General features: G+C 38.5%; 2 protein-coding genes across 2 annotated transcripts; both read right to left on the bottom strand.

Moving 5' to 3' along the window:
* Window positions 1-536: 536 nt before the first annotated feature.
* LOC119261538 (mast cell protease 4-like) lies at window positions 537-2,941 on the bottom strand. Its single transcript, XM_037545595.1, has 5 exons — window positions 2,864-2,941; window positions 2,521-2,671; window positions 2,095-2,236; window positions 861-1,103; window positions 537-758 (listed from the first exon to the last, which is right to left on the bottom strand). The coding sequence occupies exons 1-5, from the start codon at window positions 2,919-2,921 to the stop codon at window positions 606-608; spliced, it is 747 nt and encodes a 248-aa protein (XP_037401492.1). The 5' UTR covers window positions 2,922-2,941; the 3' UTR covers window positions 537-605.
* An 8,019-nt stretch (window positions 2,942-10,960) lies between these two features.
* LOC108415438 (mast cell protease 4-like) lies at window positions 10,961-12,734 on the bottom strand. Its single transcript, XM_017688483.1, has 5 exons — window positions 12,659-12,734; window positions 12,316-12,466; window positions 11,890-12,031; window positions 11,258-11,500; window positions 10,961-11,155 (listed from the first exon to the last, which is right to left on the bottom strand). The coding sequence occupies exons 1-5, from the start codon at window positions 12,714-12,716 to the stop codon at window positions 11,003-11,005; spliced, it is 747 nt and encodes a 248-aa protein (XP_017543972.1). The 5' UTR covers window positions 12,717-12,734; the 3' UTR covers window positions 10,961-11,002.
* Window positions 12,735-15,759: the final 3,025 nt, after the last annotated feature.

Consider the following 15,759-nt stretch of genomic DNA (forward strand, 5'->3'; position numbering starts at 1 on the left):
CAGAAGTAATTTAACGCAAGTCTGAGTCGATGCACAAATCAGGTAACATGTCACTCATGTCTGAGCTGCTGACTTGAGTCCCCATCTCTACTGAATTATTAAGAAAAGCTACAAATCTTCAGTAAAGCAATAATGAAGTAGATTTAACGGTTTATGTTTAATTAGCTTTGTTGATTAAGATCATTAGTCATAATTTAATCAGGCTTGTTTGTGTTTCCTTTTTTTTTTGGAGTGCTTTTTAGAGTCCTTCAGCCTGAAGGTCTACTTTAGTGATAAAAAGCTTGTTATTCCAAGCCTTATAAAACTGTAGGGAGTTACCTTTGTGCAATAATTGCAGCTAAACAACAAGAATAAAGTAAAATTCGCTATGAAAGACTCAAAAACTCGACTTGCACCCTAAAGTCTCAAGAACTGAATGAGAATCGAACCTGAGACCCCAGACTCAACTCTGACTTTCCCTGATCAATCCATGTGCTTTGTGCTTTAACCCTTCGTCGTTTTGGAACAAAAGAAAACTGAAACTGGAGACAGTAAAGTATATGCTTGAGAAATGCTTTAATTGAAATGAAAATAGCCGAGTGCTTCCTCTTTGGTTCTTTTGCAGACTAGCCTCTTGTGATAATGTAGCTGATCCAGGGCAGAAAGCCGGAAATTCTGGCATAAACATTTGGCCTTAATGTTGAATCACAGCGCCTCTCACCAAAAGAAACAATACCCGCTGCAACATTATTACACACCAGAGGACCCCCAGAGTCTCCCTGTTAACAACAACACAAATCATTGTATTACTTTGGTGTGTAGTTGTCAAAATGTATGTATTCCTTGATGTACATGTTGGGTCAGCCTGTATTTTTTCATACCTGACAAGATCCTCCAGGATAATGTGCACACACCATCCTTGTGGTTAATCTCCAATATTGACCACAACTGTGCCTGTCTATGATCGTGATTTTTGTCTCCATAAGACGGTTAGTCGGGGGATGAAAGGCTGCTGTGCCTCCCCAGCCAGCTACACTGCAGACCGTGTTGGCCGGGATGTCCTCATCTCTTTGAGGTAGGGTGATCCAGCTGATAGATGCAGACGGTGTGACTTTTGAACGCAACTGTCAGAAGATCATTGTTTGCTAAATTATCAAGAAGCTGGCAGAATGTGATAAATGTAAAGTCTCAGTCGTAACACTGTCTATGATTAATACACCTATAAGAATTGATGCACATATTCATAATATATTATGATGCATTTGTAGGTTGTAATGATATAAATCATTGTATCAATTCATAATGCATTATAAACATGGCTATGAATATTTATAAAAATGCATTACACGTCATAGCCATGTTTGTAATGCAGTATAACTTGAAAAAAACCTTTCTGGTACTGCAAAGATCCCTTTGGCTAAGGTACTGTACACCCATCAGGCATAACATTAAGACCATGTCTTCGTTCTACGCTCAATGTCCATTTTATCAACTTCACCTACTATACAGGTGCACTTTGTAGTCCTGTCGTCCATCTGTTTTTCTGAATACTTTGTAAGACCCCTTTTACCCTGTTCTTCAGTGGGCAGGACCCCCATGGACCCTCACAGAGCAGGTACTATTTGGGTATTCATTCTAAGCACTGCAGTGACACTGATGTGGTGGTGGTGGTATGTTAGTGTGTGTTGCGCTGGTATGAGTGGATCAGAGCAGTGCTGCTGGAGTTTTTAAACACTGTCCACTCTACTGGACACTTCTTCCTGGTTGGTGGACTACTCTCAGTCCAGCAGTGACACTGAGGTGTTTAAAAACTCCAGCAGCACTGCTGGGTCTGATCTGTTCCATCACCCAAATAGAACCTACTCTGTGAGGGTCCGTGGGGGTCCTGACCACTGAAAAACAGGGTGAAAGGGGTCTGACAAAGCATGCAGAGACACAGTTGGACTACAGTCTGTAATTGTAGAACTAGTAAGTGCACCTATATAGTAAGTGGAGCTGATTAAATAGACAATAAGCATAGAAACAATGAGGTGGTCATAATGTTATGCATGAGTCTCCATCCAATCTTAGGAATGACTGACCAGTATTTTTATTGATTTCAGCATAGCCATTTACCTTCAAAAGCATGATGTCGTAGTCTAGATTACGTAAATTAAACTGCTGATGGGGGTAGTAAGCCACCACTTCCATGGAGACGGAGCCTTCTGCACTGTTTGACACATCATGAGCACCCAGCACTGCTGTAAATCTTGGTCGGCTGTTTAGAGAAAAAATGCATATGTTGCATGTTATAGCAAATGTAACATTCTTTGAAACACTCATAAGTTTCCCCCATATTTATCCTCAACATTTAATTCCCATGAGAGTAGGAGATTCAACAAGTCTTGTTTCACAGACACGTGACTCCAAGTTGTTAATTGGTTGAAATTTGTCCAGACGACCATCTTTTTAAACAATGGCTGGAGAAAGTTAACAACCTAAACAATAATGAAGACATTTTACCCAGATTTCAATGAGAAAACACTTTGAATAAAAACTTACTTCATATAGCAGTGCGCAGCCGTCATGACGAATTGGTCAGATACAAGAAAGCCGCCACACATGTGTCGTCCACCCATCTGGAGGGAGACCATGTAGGGTCTGGAGTGAGGTTTAGCCTCGGTGCCATTTATTATACCAACTTTAACACTGGCTGAGAGAGAAAGAAGGCAGCGGGGTTATAATCATATTTTCTGTGTGTCTTTTTTGCTCCAAATTCTGCTCAGTGTGAACCAGTTATCACAACTTTCTGTTCTGTTCTAATTAATAATTAATATATCTGAAAACTGCATGCAAGAACTGAGGCGTACAACTAAACACAGTAATTAAAATAAAGCTTTCTTACCAGAGTGGCCCAGGTATGGTAGCACAGCAGCCAGCAGCATCAGAGAGATGAGAGCCATGATGATGTAGGGAGAGTATATGCTTTCCCTGAAGATGTTCTCCATTGCAACCAAGCTCTTATATAGAAATGAGGGGTGAAAAAAAATCTGTTCACCACATTACTTCGTGTGGTTTGACATGTCTTTTAAGTTGAAAAGAGAAGTTGGAATCTTACAGAACTCTGTGGCCAATGAACCAAGACATGGTTAAGTGGTTGAGAGTGTCCACTTGCAAAATCAAAAATGACTGGCCGGATTTGAATTGTTAATGCTTTGTAAATTTGTGTAATGATAACTTTATAATGCATGTCATTTCTACAGAATTGACGATGATGCTCTTTTTTGCTGTGGTTCATACCTATATAGTATCTATTTTCAATGCCGTAGCCATAAATTAGGGTTAATTTGAACTTACTGGGAATTTGAAGCTTCAGATATTCAAAAGACATGCCTGAAAAAGTAAGACCAGATATACCAGTAGAGTGGAGGATGCCCATTTCTAAACTAATATAAAATGTCAGCAACCCGAGTTAACCCCATGTGCCTGTTGGTGGGCCCAAAGTTTTATTACACACTTCTATTACCTAAGAATTACCTAACCAGTTTCTACTGAAGTCCCTGCATTTACTTAATAATAAGCTTAAGTATGTACTACTCCTAGGATTTTAAAGGGTTAAAGAAAACTGAAAAAAGTGCTCTAAGGTAAGATATAAATATAATGAAGAAAAAAAAACGCAAGAAAACCCACTTCCATGCCTACTGTGATAGTTTAGCTTCAGATGTTTCACAGCTTAGGTTTTTAAGGTTTCCATCTTTATGAACATACTCAACTGTCTGTTTTTATCTATGTTGTCTTTATCAGGGTTAGTACTGTATTTGTTAAGATTGGACTTAACCTTATTAATGTGTGCATCATTTTTTTCCATAGTGGTGATATGCCCAACACTGCAGTTAGGATACTGTCATGGTTGTGCTACATAGGCCTCATGAAACCTGTTGTGAAAAAAAAATCTGACAGCAGACCAGCCTAAGTTCTAACTCTACCTATTTATCCTGTTACACACACACACACACACACACACACACACACACACACACACACACACAAGTTTATGCAAAATAACTAAGAAATTTTCATTTTCTTCTTTCTTTAATATTATTTCTTATTTTTGGCTGATCAGGAAAGTTGGGCAGATTTCAGTTTGGCCAAATTTCAGGTTTGGGCCGGTTGCTGGTCACTTCTTATGCAAAAAGTCTAAACTCTTGCACAAGAGTGCTCAGACAAACTACACGCAGGGATGTGCGCAGACTTTGCTGAGGGGCACTTTTGGATAAGTGCACACTAGGATTTTAGCTCTTTATGTAATTATCATTATAGAAAAAAATAACTGTGTTAGTTTGTATGCAGATATGATTTTAATTATGCAAACAGCATGTACATTAAAGTCCATTTTTGTTGTTGTAAAAAACAAAAACAGACCTAATACAAATAAATGCCCTAAACAAACACAGTAAAAAATTAATATGCAGACACTTTATTGACTAATGGTTATAATAATAATAATAATAATAATAATAATACTTACAGATCTGTGACTTTAAGATCATTAAGTAAAATCACATTATACAAATGGAGCTAAAAGCTATAAAAACTCCACATCTCTCCCTGTGCATTTCAGGCTGCACAGTTAATGTAACCATGGCAACCAAACATCCCAAGGCAGGAGGCCTTTTTTTGTTTCTGTTTTTTTTTTCTTTCAATTTCTTTTTTAAAGTTTTTCATTTTCTGGCATGGGTCAGTGTAAGATACATAACTATATAACTGCACAGAGCTTTACAGTCGAAGCTGAAGTTATGTTTTCAGTCTCATTTAATGTTCCTTATTGAATGATGGATCAGTTAAATTCAGATACAGGACTATTTGAAGTGACATGGAAAAATTTAACACACTAACATCAGCCTTGGGAGATTAGCATTTCAAATTCAGTGCAAATTTGAGACAAGTAGCACAACAGTCAGCTCATTATTTCATTTTGCCTTTACAATGTATTAATTTTCATACGGGAATTATGTGAAGATGGACAACAGTGGCAAGAACTGCAAGAAAAAGAAGAGGCACCAAGATGACAAGAATGAAAAAGCACTTAAGGAGGATGAGGACATATCTAGGCAGATGGGCAGCAAGAAATGTGGACATTTATTTAGTTGAAGTGAGCAGGGGGACACATGCTGAGGTAAGCAACGTTTATTATGGGCAAGTCCATTGTCATAGAGCCAACACGGATTGATCGAGGGGGCAGACATGACAGACAAACCAGAATCAAACATACAAACAGTACAACCAGAACAGTTCAAACAACAGTACAAAGACCAGTGGCAAACACAGGGCTTAAATAATCAGGAGGGAACACAGGTGGAAACAATCAGGAGCAGAGTCACTAAACAAGGAGGCCGGACTAGAAAAAACACACACACATGGACTGGACTGGGAGGGGCCAATCATGACAGTAGGGAGGCCCATGGGGAACAGCAGACACAGGAACAGGAGGCCCACATGGAACAGACACAGGCGAGGGCGGGATGGGCGGAAACAAAGGAGCTGTAATGCCATGATGTCTGCGGGGGCAGGTGGGCCTGCAGCGACTGGTGGTGGGTCCGGAGGCGCAGGAGTGCTGCTGGGTGCAGTCGTGTGATCAGGCTTGACGCTGGGTGCGGCCATGGGATCAGGTTTGCCGCTGGGTGCAGCCACGGGATCAGGAATTCAGGCTGGGGACAGCTGCCCCAACCTGGAGCAACAAACAGAAACAGGCCTGACTGCATGTCTTTGGACTGTGGGAGGAAAGAGACGGGCTACAGTCTGTAATTGTAGAACTACAAAGTGCACCTATATAGTAAACAGAGCTGATAAAATGGACAAAGAGCACAGAAACAAGGAGGTGGTCATGTGGTCAAAATGTTACGCCTGATCAGTGTATGTCATTCCTGCGAAAGTGAACAGTCACTGGAGGCACATTCCTCCTATCATTCCATAGCAGTACTTTTTCTGATGCAGCAAACAGGCTGATCAGATAAACGTGTCAAACTAACATTTGTGAACATTCCGTTTTAAAAACTTGGTTGTTAAATAAAGGTCCTGATTTAGTTCCCAATTGTGAATCTCTCTGTCCCTGACTGGTCTCTCTGCTTCCTGTCTCATTATTTAAACCCTGTTTGTTAATCCCTTAAAATCCCAGGCTTATTACATGGTAAGGCTTATTATTCAGTAACTACAGGGACTTCGGTGCAAAGGGTTATAGAATTTTGGGCCTGCTGTCAGGTCCTGGCCATGTAAGGGTTGAATCACATACATTGCATTAACAGCCTCAGACACTGCACCAGCTCTGACTTTAAAGATTGCCCCAGTTCTAGCCTCAGACATTGCTCCAGTTCTAGCCTCAGACATTGCTCCAGTTCTAGCCTCAGACATTGCTCCAGTTCTAGCCTCAGACATTGCTTCAGTTCTAGCCTCAGAGGTTGCTTGATTTTAGCCTCAGAGATTGCTCTAGTACAGCTGCCAACAGAAGTCAGTACACACTAAAAGGCGCACTGGAAAATCACAAAACATTGACCAAATAACAACACATGCACTACAATCTTTAGGGGTGATTTAGTTCATGGTTCTATATAGAACTACAAACACTCAAAGAACCATTTTAATGCTCAAAAGGTTCTATGCATGGTGAAATGGTGCATCAGCTTGATTGTGCACTGTATATGATTCTATTTAGAACATATTTGTTCTACATAGCAGCAAAAAGGGTTCTTGTATTTTTACAAGCTTGACATTGTGACAATAGCAGGACCCTTTCTGGTACTATATAGAAGAAGCATCTTTTTCAGAAGTGCAAATTCTAATTTGTGAACAGGGGCATCACTCCAGATGTATAGATGACGGGCAGAGGTTTTATTGGGGTATAGTCCTCCATGAGCAATAGAAACAAAATCGCTTCAAATTATTGTTTCATTTTGAATTCTAATTTTTCTAATGTGACTGAAAGGTTCTGAAGTTAGAGAGAGGGTAGAGTTAGCGCTCTATAGATAAGCTCCAAATCCTAAATACTGTATGTTATTCAAAATCACAGACTATAGACTATAGACTATAACCTTTGTGATGAGGCAGCAGAACTCAGATGCATGCAAATCATAAAAAGAGAATTTTAATCTCAGATCAGGGAAGAGGCAAAATCGTAATAGGTAACCAATCCAAGAGTCGATGCACAGATCCAACAACACAGGTGACAGTACAAAGGGGCAAAGGCAAAGAGACAAAAACCAGGTAATCCAGGCGAAGGTCAATCATGACAAAAAGGCAGTCATAACAAAAATGCTCAGTACGAACTCAGGGATACAATACTTCACAATGAGACTAAACTAAGCCCGGGCTTAAATAATAAACTAAAAGATCACATGACATAACACAGGTGAGCCATATTAAAATTCAGGAGACTGTGAGCGCTGACAGGTGTGGGAGCATGTGTCAAAAGTCACATGATCCTCCGCAGACTCCTGGGAAATGGAGTCTGAATGGGACTCCAGTTATGGCAGCACAGTCACGTGATTGCCCAGAGTACACTGAAAACAGAGTTTGTTAGGGAGTTCGCCGGATGCATGATAATCTTAGACACAGAAGATCAATGTGACATCTCACAGCACAAATATTAACTTTTCTCAATTAAACTTTTCTCAAATGAGGACAGAGCATTTCTATGAAATTCAACTCAGTTTACTGATCCGAGCATCCTACTAATCTGGATCTAATCCAAAAAAATCCATTTTAACCTGAAAAATCCATTTTAATCTGAAAATAAATATGCCTGTATATTGTGTTTTCTACCACTGTATAAAAGATGTACAAGGTTTCCTTTACTGGGATCAATTCAGATCAGTAAACATTTATTAGTGACTATGTATATTGTAACAATAAAACACGACTGATAGGCGATATTCTGATATTCTCTTTCATGGGTTTTTCTGTTCAAAAAGGTAAATAAAAGTTACAAATATTCTTAGCTTTGTTTGATCAGATGCTTTAAATATCTTTCTTTACATAAATGCAACAAAAGCCACGTAAGTAGAGAAAATGATGAGAAAACAGCAGAAATCGCCACATTTAAATGGGCCCTAAGGGGTTAATGAATGCTTAAACAACTCTCACTCTCTTCTTCTTCTCTACGATCCACTGGGAAAAAGGAATAAATTACTCCCAGTATAAACTCAGTAGCACTTTATATAAAAAACGTCTATGTGAACCTATGAACACATTCATAACACACATAATCATACATACATACAGGCATCATAAACATGGCTATATATAGTTCTAACAATACATTACACTTGTTACGATCTGCCAGAGGGTAGGCAGCAACATAAAAGTGTCTCCCCCCAACTTCCCATTACCAACCCAGCACACCAGTCACACTCAAACACATATTTACTAGTCTCATGAGCTTTATTATAGATTGTGGAGGCTTAAGCTTCAGGAGTCTTAACAAAAAAAGAAAAAAGAACAATATACCTCCCCTATGAACTAACTTTCCTACTCCCTCAACAAAACCAAAGACAAGCCCAAAAGAAAACAAGGCTACAATCCTAAACACCTCGTACGGCTTCCAATCTAGAAGTCTGAGTCTTTTAACAAAAGGCCTCACATGCCACCACAGTGGACAGTTTAACACATCACAATAGACTAGCAAGTACAGAGAGGAGGCCCAACTACTCTGTGTTTGGAACTCTTGGTCTGGCTGTTCAGGCAGCAACATCAAGGGAAGAAGGAGGAGCGTTGAGAAAGGTGGTCACCAGGCTTATAAGCTCTTGCCCCAATCTCAGCACAGCCAATCAGTGCACACCCTTGCATCTCACACTTTACAGCCATGCTTATTATGCATCATGAATTGTTAACATAATGCATTATAAATAATGTTCATAGTAAGTAGTGTTCATAACACATTATAAGAGCTTGTAAGATGTATTTGTCAGCTCCAAGTGAGGTATGTTTAATACTAAAGTTCCCTCCAATATTAAGAGTCTTCAAGTTGATGGATTTACTGAAACACTGCAAAATACAAAATAAAGCACACAGCAAGCTTCAAATGTCAGATTTTTAAATAGTGGTGCCATTAGTAGTATTTTACCCAGTGTAATAAAGTCTCTGTGCCTGTGCTCCACAGTAACTTCATCTTGATGTTAGAGGGGAGTTTCAGAGGAGGGGTGTGTGTGTTTATTCTGTTTGGCTGCTGGAATTTTTCAGATGTTCAAACTGTGGCTCTCATGCACAAAATAATGGTACTTTATCAGTGAACGATCAGTAAATGTTAGCAAGCTGTGCATAATGTATTTGCTATTTGAATCTACTGAATGACAGAAAAGATCATGTTAGCTATGATAGTTATATTTTAAGAATACTCTGTGTGATCTTGTCTATCTCCGATCTATCCTGCAGAAGTGGTTGCCAACGCAAACCAAGACTTCTTTTATTATATTTCATTATTATATTATTTATATAAAATATAATATACAGTACTGTGCAAGGGTTTTAGGCATCTAAGACACATTATATATATATATATATATATATATATATATATATATATATATATATATATATATATATATATATATATATATATCTCCTTGGGAAGCCCAGTGTTATATGTAGTTAAAAAGCCGCTCCTGGTTCGACCATCAGTGCTTCAGTGAATTTTGCTCATGATGTAATTGATGATATTAACAAGTCTCTAAGGCAGCTGTGAAGGTGTCAAAGAAAAATATGGACCCAAGAAATTCTTGTTACTTTTTATTGTTTTTATGTTTACTTGAATTATGAATATGACTTTATTGTAATGTACATTGTGATAAACTCACTGCTGAGGTAAATTGTTTAAAAATTTGCTGAGATGCAAACTTTCGCACTGTAATCTAAGTATATACATATATATTAGATTTGTTATTATATTATATTTTGTTATTATTTAAAATTACATCACCATCTATTTGACTAGAAAGAAGTTACAGCCTCATATGACACATACCACACACCTTGGAACCACCGGTGGTCTCAAGGAGTTGAAAAGGGTTTTTTTTCAAAAGCATCATTTTTATATATAGTGTGAATCCATGGCTAACTGGAAAGCATAATGCTAGGCTAGCTGTCTACAGGTGCTAGACTGTGTAACAGTCAGCAACCAAAGCCAAACGTTAGCAGCACAGAGAGTTGCTTTATGTTAGCCTGTAGATAATAACAGTAAATAATAACAACCACTTTGTTTAGGAATATTACTAAAATAAGCAAAATGTTGACAATAAGATGTGAGACACTGCTTGATTTTTCACAGTGTATGTTCTGTATAACCAGTTAGATGTGATTCTCATTTACAGCCTGTAACAGCCTGGCTTAAATGTCTACATCATGTTTTATAATGCATTGCAACATAAGTGAAGAAACGTTATAAGGTCATATACTGGTGCTTTATAAAGTGCTATGCATGTAATTATAACTCATTGCTCTGTTTCTAACATTTAGGGTTTTTATGTTTTCGTTTCTTTAATCATGTCCATTTTGGCCGCCAACTAAAGCTTCACTTGCTGTGAGTTTTTAATATATATGATCTAATCTACATGTCAGTTTTCATAGGCTCTTTTGATTGGTTCTTTCCATCTGTTTGACCACCAGTTCCTTAGGATTAAATTAAAATTCGCTATCAAAGACTCAAAAACTCAACTTGCACCCTAGAGTCTCAAGAACTGACTGAGAATCAAACCTGAGACCCCAGACTCAAAGCCCAGTGACTTGAGACTCAATTCAGACTCAAAAGCCAATGATTCAAGGCTCGACCCTGACTCGAACCCCAAAGACTCGAAACTTGACTCACAGTTGAACCACAGAGACTTGAGACTCGACTCTGACTTGCATTTCCCTGATCAATCCATGTGCTTTGTGCTTTAACCCTTCGTCGTTTTGGAACAAAAGAAAACTGAAACTGGAGACAGTAAAGTATATGCTTGAGAAATGCTTTAATTGAAATGAAAATAGCCGAGTGCTTCCTCTTTGGTTCTTTTGCAGACTAGCCTCTTGCGATAATGGAGCTGATCCAGGGCAGAAAGCCGGAAATTCTGGCATAAACATTTGGCCTTAATGTTGAATCACAGCGCCTCTCACCAAAAGAAACAATACCTGCTGCAACATCATTACACACCAGAGGACCCCCAGAGTCTCCCTGTTAACAACAACACAAATCATTGTATTACTTTGGTGTGTAGTTGTCAAAATGTATGTATTCCTTGATGTACATGTTGGGTCAGCCTGTATTTTTTCATACCTGACAAGATCCTCCAGGATAATGTGCACACACCATCCTTGTGGTTAAACTCCAATATTGAGCACAAGTTTGCCTGTCTATGATCGTGATTTGTGTCTCCATAAGACGGTTAGTCGGGGGATGAAATGCTGCTGTGCTTCCCCAGCCAGCTACACTGCAGACTGTGTTGGCCGGGATGTCCTCATCTTTTTGAGGTAGGGTGATCCAGCTGATAGATGCAGACGGTGTGACTTTTGAACGCAACTGTCAGAAGATCATTGTTTGCTAAATTATCAAGAAGCTGGCAGAATGTGATAAATGTAAAGTCTCAGTCGTAACACTGTCTATGAATAATACACCTATAAGAATTGATGCACATATTCATAATATATTATGATGCATTTGTAGGTCATAATGATATAAATCATTGTATCAATTCATAATGCATTGTAAACATGGCTATGAATATTTATAAAAATGCATTACACTTCATAGCCATGTTTGTAATGTGTTATAGTCAGTGCACCTATATAGTAAGTGGATCGACAATAAGTGTAGAAACAATGAGGTGGTCATAATGTTATGCGTGAGTCTCCATCCAATCTTGGGAATGGCTGACCAGTATTTTTACGGATTTCAGCATAGCCATTTACCTTCAAAAGCATGATGTCATAGTCTGCAGTATATAAATTAAACTGCTGATGGGGGTAGTAAGCCTCCACTTCCATGCGGACGGAGCCTTCTGCGTTGTTTGACACATCATGAGCACCCAGCACTGCTGTAAATATTGGTCGGCTGTTTAGAGAAAAAATGCATATGTTGCATGTTATAGCAAATGTAACATTCTTTGAAACACTCATAAGTTTCCCCCATATTTATCCTCAACATTTAATTCCCATGAGAGTAGGAGATTCAACAAGTCTTGTTTCACAGACACGTGACTCCAAGTTGTTAATGGGTTGAAATTTGTCCAGACAACCATCTTTTTAAGTAATGGCTGGAGAAAGTTAACAACCTAAACAATAATGAAGACATTTTACCCAGATTTCAATGAGAAAACACTTTGAATAAAAACTTACTTCCTATAGCAGTGCGCAGCCGTCATGACGTATCGGTCAGATACAAGAAAGCCGCCACACATGTGTCGTCCACCCATCTGGAGGGAGACCATGTAGGGTCTGGAGTGAGGTTTAGCCTCGGTGCCATTTATTATACCAACTTTAACACTGGCTGAGAGAGAAAGAAGGCAGCGGGGTTATAATCATATTTTCTGTGTGTCTTTTTTGCTCCAAATTCTGCTCAGTGTGAACCAGTTATCACAACTTTCTGTTCTGTTCTAATTAATAATTAATATATCTGAAAACTGCATGCAAGAACTGAGGCGTACAACTAAACACAGTAATTAAAATAAAGCTTTCTTACCAGAGTGGCCCAGGTACGGTAGCACAGCAGCCAGCAGCATCAGAGAGATGAGAGCCATGATGATGTAGGGAGAGTATATGCTTTCCCTGAAGATGTTCTCTTTTGCAAACAAAATCTTATATAGAAATGAGGGGTGAAAAAAAATCTGTTCACCACATTGCTTCGTGTGGTTTGACATGTCTTTTAAGTTGAAAAGAGAAGTTGGAATCTTACTTCTGTCACCAGTGAACCAAGACATGGTTAAGTGGTTGAGAGTGTCCACTTGCAAAATCAAAAATGACTGACCAGATTTGAATTATTAATGCTTTGTACATTTGTGTAATGATAACTTTATAATGCGTGTCATTTCATTTACATGTTTCACAGTTTGGGTTTTTAACGTTTCCATCTTTATGCACATATTAAACTGTCCATTTTTATCTATGTTGTCTTTATTAGGGTTAGTCCTGTCCTTATTATGATTGGACTTAACCTGTGCTCTTATTAATGTGTGCATAATTTAGTTGTTTTTTCCATAGTGGTGATATGCCCAACACTGCAGTTAGGATACTGTCTTGGTTGTGCTGCATATGCCTCCTGAAACCTGTTGTAAAAAAAAAAAATCTGATCACCAAAAAAGGTACCAAGAAAAGGGCCCACCACATATTTGCACCTAGCAGCTGATGACTTGATCTGTGTCTGCTGACCAGTCACAATTTTTATTTCATCTGTTCATCTGATCAGTATTTTTGCCCTATCAGTAAAAACTGAACACAAATTAAGTATAAATTAAAACACCAAATGACCATACAGATGTTTTAGATAATGTTTTATCTCAGGGCCCGAGCAGCAGACCAACCCACCCTAAGTTCTAACTATCTATCCTGTTACACACACACACACGCACACATACACACACACACACACACACACACACACACACATACACACACACACACACACACATCATGGCCTTTATGCAAATTAACTTTAAGAAAATGTCATTTTCTTCTTTCTTTAATATTATCTCTTATTTATTACACTGAGATAACCAGTGCTTCTCGTGATGAGGTGAAAACTTTTTATCTTAAATTTGAAGGAATCATACAGTCAACATACTACATACTAATGCTAGCTATGTAGGTTAAGGTCAGCATTTCTCACCCCCCACCTGCTCGGATATGTCCTCATCCTTCTTAAATAGCTTTTTTCATTCTTGTCATCTTGGTGCCGCCTTTTTCTGCATTTCATGCCGTTTTTGTCTATAATTTCATTTACATATAAAAACTACATTGGTAAAGCCAAAAAAAGAGCTATGTAATTGCTAACTCTGTAGAGCCAGCACCAGGTTCACATCATTGTGTTGATATGCTAATCTCTCAAAACTGTTATTAGCTTCATATACTAATGTCAGTTTCACCTTCATTCATATTGGTAAAAATAAATATTGCTATTACAGCAAATTAGAGAACAGCTTGAATTCTCACCAATGAGAAACTAAATCTTACATGCTAAAATATACTTCCTAAAATTAAAAGTTGGAATTTTAAGATGTTATATTTGTTCATTTTGTTAAATAGTTTAACATGCCTGTCCAGTATTTCTTTTTTTTTTTACACTTGGTCATCACTTTTGACAGGTGACAACAGTTCATGTTTCATTTGCCACCTCTTTTATATGTTCTGCAATTACATCTTCTTATGTTCTCTGTTTAATTCTTGCTGCTTTTTTCCCCAAAACCTGCACTTTTTCCCTTAAAATCCATTGCTCTGTTGCTGAGAATGTTGTGTTTCTTTGACACATTATATCCTATTTGGCAGCAAAACAGCTTCACTTGCTGTGGATCTTTAATATGTATGATTTCATTTACATGTGAATGTCAACTGGCTCTTGCCTAGAATACAGGGAAAAATACCGCAGCATAAAAAAGACACTGGTGTGCTAATCAACACCACGGTGACTTTATATATAGCTTACTGTGCCACACATTTGCATGATTTTTATGAATCTGACCCAAAATGTGGCATTTTTTTGCACAGGTTATATTTTGTGTCTCTCTTTCCCACCACAGACACTGAGTGAACATGCTCAATCAGCCAAAGGAACAACTAGATGTGACGTGGCCAGTGATGTGGGGACACTGCACGGGGCTACAGCTGGCCATTAATGCTCACCAATAGCGTGTTGGCATCTGATGATTGACACCCGGAGTGGTGTCTCAGGATCTTTAGACAGTTTATACCTAGAACTTAGGAGACTAGATAGCATTACTCAAATACAGTGAGGTCCAAAAGTTTTAAACCACATAGAAAATATCATTTTTGTAATTTTGAAAATATAAAAGAAAGAAAAGCAAAAAAGTAAATAAACTAAAACAATATTCAAAATTCTGCACTGTTTATAGGTCACTACTCAAATTTAAGCAAATTTGTGACACTGACCATGCTAAGACCATTGTACAAAAAGGTCAGTTTTTTGTCATTTTTAGACATTTTTGATCTACTTATCAGAGGCTTTTGCACAAATTTATAGAGTCTACACCAAAAAAGTAAATTGTAAGAAAATTCAATTATGCCACACATTTTCATTGTTACATCAGACAGAAGATTTCAACATAAAATTGAACTGTTGATGGAGCAGAATTGAAACATTTCAGAGCAATTGATTGATTCCATTTAATTGAAATCATATTCTCCTTGGCTCAGCATAAACAATTATAATTTACTGTAATGCACTATCACTCATTTTGGCCCATTTAACATAAATCAGTGACTTAAGGACAACACATTCAATGTCTTTATTGTTGACATATTCTCCTTCTCCTCTCCTTGGATCACCACCTTATCGTGGTGGAGGGGTTTGCGTGCTTGAATGATCTTAGGAGCTATGTTGTCTGGAGCAAAAGCTCCTGGTAGGGTCTCCCATGGCAAACTGGTCCTAGGTGACAGGTCAGACAAAGTGTGATCCATAATAACCCCTATGAAGACACAAAAACAGGACTTGTGTACCCTGCCCGGAACAGGGTTACCGGGGCCCCACCCTGGAGCCAGGCCTGGGGGAGGGGCTCGCCAGCGAGCGTCTGGTGGCCGGGCATTTACTCATGGTGCCCGGCCGGGCCCAGC

The sequence above is a fragment of the Pygocentrus nattereri genome, chromosome 15 (genome assembly GCF_015220715.1).
Source record: "Pygocentrus nattereri isolate fPygNat1 chromosome 15, fPygNat1.pri, whole genome shotgun sequence".
Lineage (NCBI taxonomy): Eukaryota > Metazoa > Chordata > Actinopteri > Characiformes > Serrasalmidae > Pygocentrus > Pygocentrus nattereri.

Coding starts and splice junctions, on each gene's coding strand:
- LOC119261538 (XM_037545595.1), bottom strand. CDS start 2,921: ATGGCTCTCATCTCTCTGATGCTGCTGGCTGCTGTGCTACCATACCTG. Junction 2,672..2,863: donor ACCATACCTGGGCCACTCTG/GTAAGAAAGCTT, acceptor TTTCTCTCTCAG/CCAGTGTTAAAGTTGGTATA. Junction 1,104..2,094: donor ACGACATCATGCTTTTGAAG/GTAAATGGCTAT, acceptor ATCTTCTGACAG/TTGCGTTCAAAAGTCACACC.
- LOC108415438 (XM_017688483.1), bottom strand. CDS start 12,716: ATGGCTCTCATCTCTCTGATGCTGCTGGCTGCTGTGCTACCGTACCTG. Junction 12,032..12,315: donor GCTGCGCACTGCTATAGGAA/GTAAGTTTTTAT, acceptor TTCTCTAAACAG/CCGACCAATATTTACAGCAG. Junction 11,501..11,889: donor ATGACATCATGCTTTTGAAG/GTAAATGGCTAT, acceptor ATCTTCTGACAG/TTGCGTTCAAAAGTCACACC.